The 7,568-nt window shown below is 37.9% G+C and overlaps 1 protein-coding gene across 2 annotated transcripts; it reads right to left on the bottom strand.

Moving 5' to 3' along the window:
• Positions 1–4,459: 4,459 nt before the first annotated feature.
• On the bottom strand, positions 4,460–7,201 carry hbae4 (hemoglobin alpha embryonic-4). 2 transcript variants are annotated; one of them, XM_080872074.1, is made up of 4 exons: positions 7,100–7,201; positions 6,838–6,953; positions 6,169–6,373; positions 4,460–5,191 (listed from the first exon to the last, which is right to left on the bottom strand). In XM_080872074.1, exons 2-4 carry the CDS (start codon positions 6,927–6,929, stop codon positions 5,063–5,065), a joined length of 426 nt encoding a protein of 141 aa, XP_080728200.1. In that variant the 5' UTR covers positions 6,930–6,953; positions 7,100–7,201; the 3' UTR covers positions 4,460–5,062. The 2 variants fall into 2 exon arrangements, with proteins under 2 accessions (XP_080728200.1, XP_080728199.1); XM_080872073.1 differs by having other exon boundaries at positions 4,464–5,191; positions 6,838–7,187.
• Between the last annotated feature and the right edge of the window lie 367 nt (positions 7,202–7,568).

Genomic DNA, 7,568 nt, shown 5'->3' with positions numbered 1-7,568 from the left:
GATTTCTGAGAACTCACGGCAGCGTGCCTCCCCGAGATGTCATCCAATTTGCGCCCAGAGATGTTATTCCGAGCTAGCAGCCGTAGCATCTCCAAGATCTTATCCGTGCTGCACTCAATGAGCCCATTTTGAGAAACTCACGCCTCTCCCATCGTTCCAATCCCAGCGGGCAGCCTTGTGGGGGTTTGAACAGCCGGTTCTGCTTTCTTAATTCTTCGATAAGTCAGGGCCAAGCCAGCTCCGATTAGCCAGAACCCTGTTACCATGATTCCGAATAGGTAGATATCTTCAGCACTCAGGCCCACCCAAGCCCAAACTTCTCGTTGAGAAAGGGGTGTCAATTGCATCTAGGGACCAGTTGATCCAATCCATAATTCCTCTTTTAGGTTTTAGAGAACAGACTGTGAGAGAGTGTTCCAGGGAAAAGTAATACAAAAAACATGACACTAGACAAGGACATAAGAGGCTAAGCAGGGAAGCTAAGGGAGAGGAGGAGAGGAGAAAAGTGCGACCGCCTTCATCAAGAGCAAGAGCAGAAAAATTAGATTACTGTTACTTTCCCGCAGGAACGCTGTATTATGTTTAGAAAAGAGAGAAAAAAATGAAAGCACTGAAATCTGTATCAACTGTACCTTTTCCCACAATTATTAATTCATAATCTTTGAAGCTATATAGGTAAAGGTGTGGTGCTACTTGAGGGCATCGGAGTGACACTAAATAACTGCAGTTAGTTAGGTCAATAGTTTAATTGAACTATAGCTATCAGAGCTGTCAGAATGATGAGTGGAACGCTCTTTGGGTTATATAATATTGGGCTAATTTAATTGCAAAGATGGAATCAGTAATCCATAATTGCCTGCCAATGTCCAGCGCAGATTAGTTGCTCAAAAGTGTACACACCATACGAGGGAGTGCAAATGAGAGATTTGCAGGTGTTTGTCTCTGCTGTTAAGATAAATGAGAGGAGGCGGAAGAAGAACCAGCATGGTTTTCTGTAAGGTTGAAGTATTTTGTTAGAAAGCACCGCGAATGAGTGTGTTCCAGGGGAACAAGACTGAGGTGGAGCGCAAGATTTATCCAGAGGAGAGCTACACTGTTATAAACTATTCCATCATAAACCTGACATCCGTGTGTATAGCTGACCTGTGCTATACCGAGAAGAACACCAAACATCATTTACCGTCAGATCCCGACCCCTCTATTTAGCAATGAAGACATAGCTAATGTGTCTCATGCGTAAATGCTCACACGGCCCATGTTTTTTATTTTTTCTGCAGATTGCGCACTAACACAGTCACATTGACACCTACCCCTTTTTAATGATAGAAAATACATTAATGCAACATTAAAATCTCTGTCTGCCCACTGCAGCAGGAAGGACCAAGTTAGAGGACAGAGCCAAAGATTTAGCATTCCGCTCACAGCTTTGGGCCACCCACCAGTCACAATTACGCACTCGCTTCCATTAAATGAACACACATCAACTATCGCATATCTTACAACCGAAATGACGCGTCTCCCCCCCTTTCCCCACAGCGGTAAGTTTCGCGTTAGACTATTGTTTCCTTCTTCCCTCTAATCTGTAACAAACAAAACTGAAAGTTTTGACGGGACTCAAAGGGTGGAAGTGTCTAAGATTAATGTCTTAAATCTAAGCCGTTCAATAGCTGTTCTTCTCCACAGCGGAACAGGTCAGCTGCAACACTGATTTCAGGTTTACACGGTGGAAGACTTTGTGATACAGTGCAGTTCCTGAGCTGTCCCATATATCTGTAACTCTGACATTAAGCCTGTGAAAAGCGGCGGAATTCATAATTCACAAGAGGATAGGTAAGGGAGAGAAATGACATTAAAGAAGTAGGAGACAATCCTACGGGGAAAGAAACAGAAAAGCAGCAGGGTGCTGTGATAGAATTGGCAGTGATAAAAATGGTCATGCGGATGACTTTACGTCACTCGGTCATTTGATTAGTTTATTTAGTTATAGCTGAATAACGCAAACTATCAAATGTGGCGGAATAGCCCCAGAAATTAATGAGAACTCAACAGTGAACCCATGGACTTGGGCGGGCACGTGACCGCCCCACTACTTGATCAATTAGCCCTTCACCTCTACACATCTTTACAATAGAGCTATTTATACACCACAAACTGGGCATAAAGATATTTGTGTTTATTTATAGAAGAGTTAATGTAGTTAACCGAAGCTAAGCTACAAAATAAAATGAGGTGTGGAAAAAAAATCTGAATTAACAGAAAAAAACCTACACTACACTTAAAAAAATGAATGAAAAAAGGACATTGAATACAAAAACAACTAATTAGAAAATACAAAATTATAGCTAAGTGCAGTGGAATCAAACTAATTTCAGCACCAGAGACAGCGCCGTGTTCAACGTCCTCACAGCAGCTTCATTTTTAATACGAAAGATTAAACGGGCTCCTTCTGTGTTTTTAAACATTATCAACAAGATAGAAGTAGATATTTATGCTTTTCACATTTAATGAAATAATGGAAAACAAAAACGTATAATTTCAGAAAATACATTACACAATAAACGTGCTAACTCAACCCTGAAAAAGTAAAACTACAAACACATAACGATCGAAGAATATCTTCATAACCTACCGAGAACAAATGCCCAGAGAGAGATCACCAGTTACAGTTTTTATTTTCTTCCACTTTAGTAACTTTTGTAAATGTACATCTGGAGTCATAGCTGTAAAATCAGGCCCAACAAAAGGACCTTATCTTTCCATGAGAATAAACTTTTCTGTCAATAAAAAAATATTTTTCACCAAATGACATTGAAAAATGGTGTATTGAAGAGCTAAATCACAGCTCCTTATTAAACACAGGCTATTTGGGTTTTTAAAAAAGTATCTAATTCATGTATTCAAACAATATTCTTAAGAGAAATTGTGAACATGTCTATGATACTAACGATTGAATTAGACTCTTCAAAATGACCTAGGGTCACTTTTACTTGCAAGGACGTCACATTTCATGACGTTAGAACAGAAGTCTGATGGTACAGATGAGGAAATAATTGTTTTATTCTCTGGTGAATTTGTATTTTTCTCACTTCCAAAGAAATGAGCACAAACAGAATTCTGGCTGGACTGTAGGGATCAAATAATCATTTCCTCAGTGACCTGAAAATGAATTTATAATGTTTGTCTCATGTGTTTTTCTAGATTTTTGTTTGATATTCTGTACAGTCACTGTACAGTAAACCTGCAAATTACAAACGTACAAATTTACCCCAGGATCAAATAATTATTCCCCCCACTGCGTACCTGACATCTACACCTGGTTTTTAACTATATAAAAATTAAAATTTTTTTAAAAACCCTCACATAATTAGATATTCTGACATCTTACATTAAATGTAATATTACTGTAATATTATTATTATTAAAATGATAGAAAATGTATTATTTATTAGTGAGTTATGAAGAAAAATGTACGTTTTAGGGTGTCCCACAGTACTACATTTCAATACAGCAGCCGAAAGGTGGAGAAGACTGCTGATTGCTCAACGTTTGAACAACAGTAGCTCCCTTCACCCTCCCTATCTCCAACTCTCATCTTCTCAAATCCCCCCAATCACCTGCCCTTCCTCTACCAATCTCATCTACACCCACACCCCACCTACTCTTCAGCATGTGCTCTAACTGTAACTGCTTCCTTACATATTGCACAGTCTCCCAGTTATTTTAATGCTAAGATTGCTTCAAGCAGACTCTTACTTCAGGCCAACAGGGCACGGTCCTCACAGATGTCAGGTGTATAAAAATTTCATCTGTGTCTCTGATGTTTTGTCTTTTTTCCCTCTCATTAAAAATATTTCAACCTTGTCTGACTCATGGATTTTCACGTACGCGAAGCTACAGATAAGAACCAAAGGTGAGAACACCAGTCTCTGCAAGTTTAGGGTTCACAGGAACTATCAAGCCTGTGCATTTTTACTTTACTGGGAAAGAAGTCTGAGGATTTTAACTTAAGCGTAGTACAGCTCCTAAATTATGAGTAATTTGGCATTATTTGGACTATGTAGCCTGTAAAATGTAGATTGTAAAATTACAACCGTGCGTAACTGTGCGCAGATACAAACAGAAGGCATAAATTATCTCTCATGCTCTTCACATGAGATGACTGCTACAATCAACTCAAAATGTTAAAACAACAACAACAACAACAACAACAACAACAACAACAACAACAACAAAAACCCAGCAAAGGTAAAAGCAAGGATGAAGAAATGAATGCAGTTCATTCTGCTGTCATGATATTAAAAACATTTACACTTCCATTAAGTAAAAAAGAGTATTAGCACGTTTTGGCAATCCTAAAAAAAGTTAATTTTTGTGTAATCAACCTCACAACAAAGATGTCTGTAAATTACAGAAGTTATTTCACTTAAATATCTAAAAAACTGACATTTAACATCTTGTCTATGAGCTGCTTTGAATATTGCATCAGCATGCGTCTGTATTACCACCAGTTTACCAAATGGGGGCACTGTTGCTCTGTGTACCGTAAATACTTTATTTGAGGTCCATAGATAAACCTGGAGAGTCCTCCCAATTCACTGGTGTTAAAACCTGAATCCTTTGTTTCTGTAATACTAGAAAAATAAAACAATAAAACAAAAAACAGATTAGATTTAATATTAAATGTGCCTTTGTAGTTGTAAATGTATTATTTATTATGAAAATATTTTACAGTAGGAAAGCTTGCTTAAGTAAAATAATGTAAATTATCAGCTGACATGACGGTGAGCAACTAAAAAAACTTAACTCAGTCAAATGATGAATTCCTTGAAAATGATCAACACAATGCATTTTGAACGTGATATGATAATGCGTGAAACACCACAGATTCGATTTGTTTTTATTTGATAATATAACAGTACAAAAACTAACACACGAATTGCACATTTTTTACCATTAAAAATGTAACAAAGTAATGACAGAGACACATACAGAGAAAAACAAAAAGATTTTACATAGCATCATAAATGCCTCGTATGCTTTCTGGAAACCCAGTGCTTGAGTCTCATCTGTATTTCTCAGCAAGAACAGCAGCAAACGCTGACAGGTACTTGTCCATGGCGGCGTGAGCCACCGGTGTGAATTCATCCCCCAAGTAACAGGCAAGGCTGACGAGCATACTGTGCGACAGCAGCTGCAGGAGAAACACAAAAGATTGGTAAAAAGTGAACAACATACTTACATAATTTATAGTATGTGTCAGTTTTCTGAAAATCATGAACCGTGCACACACTGCCATTTGTCGTCCCCAGTGTGTTATTGTTAATATAGTGATGTAGTATTGTGTAATTTGCACAGAAAGCATGTCTGATAATTTTAAGTGCCAAACAATGCATTAAAAATATCGTCTCCTCCTCACCCTCTCGCCTCACAACGGCTAGTTTCACAGCTTGTAATTCCCCAAACATCCACAATTGTCATATATGTATAATACAATACCGTATACTTATACACATTGTCATTTTGTTCACTTATAATTTTTTTAACCATTTTTCAGATTTCCCGACTGGTTCACATACTGCCTTTTTGCACCCCATTTCAATATTCCTGGAGGAACCCATTTAATCAAATGTATTATTTATTTTAATTAGTGCTGTCAAAAGATTAAAAAAAAACATTTTTCCATTTTTTTTCCTCCTCCATAAAACAAACTAGTTGATTTGTCATCTGAACAGGCTGGAAAAACAAAACAGCAGCAGACTTACAGTTAGTAAATCTGTTGTTTTCTTTTTAGTTCAGTTAAACTCTATTATAGAATTACTGAAAAAATCCCTACATACTAATAGGATTATCTTTTGCATGCAGAATTAAAATGCACAAATAAATACAATTTCATACATTGCAGTCACCTGTACGCCTTATAGCATACAACAAAGAAATTGCACAAGTATATATATTAACCCTGTAGCAAGTGCATCATATTTGATACATGAGTTTCTGGCAATTATTTTGTGGTTCAGGCTTTACTGGATTAGTAGATATACTTAATAGGAAAATCTGAATAACAAAAAACTGATTATCTCTGATTAAAAGATTAAAAGTAAATTAAAAAAAAATCCAATGCAAGAAGGGGATGGAAGGGCTGTAAATAGGTCTGAGGTGTTTAGGCACCTTAAAGTTTCCGGGGTCTACCCGAAGCTGGTAGGCGTGCAGAGTCTGCAGGGGAGCCAGGGTGACAGTTAGCTGACTGATGTCTTGGGCCCCCTCAGCTATAGCCAGGACTATCTTCTTCCCGTGAGAAAGCAGGTGGGAGGAGTTAGGACTGATGTCTAGATGGGAAAAATATGTCTTGGTGCCCGGATAAGAGGCAAACATCCTTAAGAAGGGAAAAGTGAAATTATTTCCATGCTGATATGATAGGAGCAACAGAGTAAGTGCTACATGTTGACTGTCTTTGGTCACCAACTATCATTTGTGTGAACTCGAGGCCCACAAGTTTCTAAAATGATCTCGGATCATTGCCAACACCTTGAAATCCCTATTAGAGATTTCAGGAATTACCCAGCAGTGAGCACTAGATAAGCGTTACATTCTCTTGCGGGATTTGTTTGCAGTAACTACTTACTTTAGTAATGGCTAGGAAATCCTGTAACAATACTAAAATCTAATATTAACATCTGCAAACTGAAATGAAAGCTTATTGGTAGAGGAATCTATTTATCACAACACACACTCTTACTGGAGATGTTACTTTGTGTGTAGGAGCCTAAATCTTCATGCAAAACCATTTAAAGACAATGCAGTAAAGTATGAAGGTTACACAGGTAAGTCTCAACCTACCTAAGGAGTGCATCTGCTCCAATCTCTGCTGCCACAGGAGTCAGTCTTTCCCATATTTCCTTAATTAAGTCTTTTTCCTTCTTGGACAACATTGTGGCCTATCATACACAGAACCACTGTAGCCAAATATGCAAAGTGTTAGGTCTTTACAGCCAAAAAAACAAACAAGAAACTAATCAACCATTTTTTGCGCTGCATTAACCTGTTAACCTAAATGCTAAAAAAGAAGGATGAGTGAAAGAGCAAAAGTAATAGTTCCTACTGTCTGAAGAAAACAGCTTGTACTGGTTGACCTCTCAGCAGATGTGTTGTCTCTCTCTGCCTCTGTGTTATCAGACCGCAGCCAGGGCAGGGTGCGGGCGACACACCACCACACTATCTGCTACCGTATGTGCGTCACACTGCATATTTACCATATCATTGGTGGGGTAGAGCTCAAGGTGCAGCTGTAGTTGAGCCCCCCCTTCATTGATGGTAGAATTCTTTTTCTTCAGCCTATTGTTAATAGTTTTTAATTTATAGGCATTTCAGCAGATTAGTTGCTGTATCTGCTTCAGGGCTTTTTGCTCCCATGTAATGAACAAAGACACACACGCACACTAAAAAGTAACATTTTAAAAAACTAAGACTGAATCATAAGTTTATTTTAATGAATATGTTCTCTAAACCTTAGCAACTATTAAAACAGAATTTAGTGCTTCTGTTAGCAACATTAAAATAAAGAAAATGAG

This window comes from Rhamphochromis sp. 'chilingali' (assembly GCF_963969265.1).
Source record: "Rhamphochromis sp. 'chilingali' genome assembly, chromosome: 22".
NCBI lineage: Eukaryota > Metazoa > Chordata > Actinopteri > Cichliformes > Cichlidae > Rhamphochromis > Rhamphochromis sp. 'chilingali'.
Note: the sequence above shows the minus strand (reverse complement) of the source record. Positions and strands in the feature narration are given on the sequence as shown.

Excerpts from the sequence above, each read along its gene's own strand:
- hbae4 (XM_080872074.1), bottom strand. The coding sequence starts at position 6,929 with ATGTTGTCCAAGAAGGAAAAAGACTTAATTAAGGAAATATGGGAAAGA. Across the intron at positions 6,374-6,837 it reads GGAGCAGATGCACTCCTTAG|GATGTTTGCCTCTTATCCGG; the intron begins GTAGGTTGAGAC and ends TCCCTTCTTAAG. Across the intron at positions 5,192-6,168 it reads TAGACCCCGGAAACTTTAAG|CTGCTGTCGCACAGTATGCT; the intron begins GTGCCTAAACAC and ends TTTCTCCTGCAG.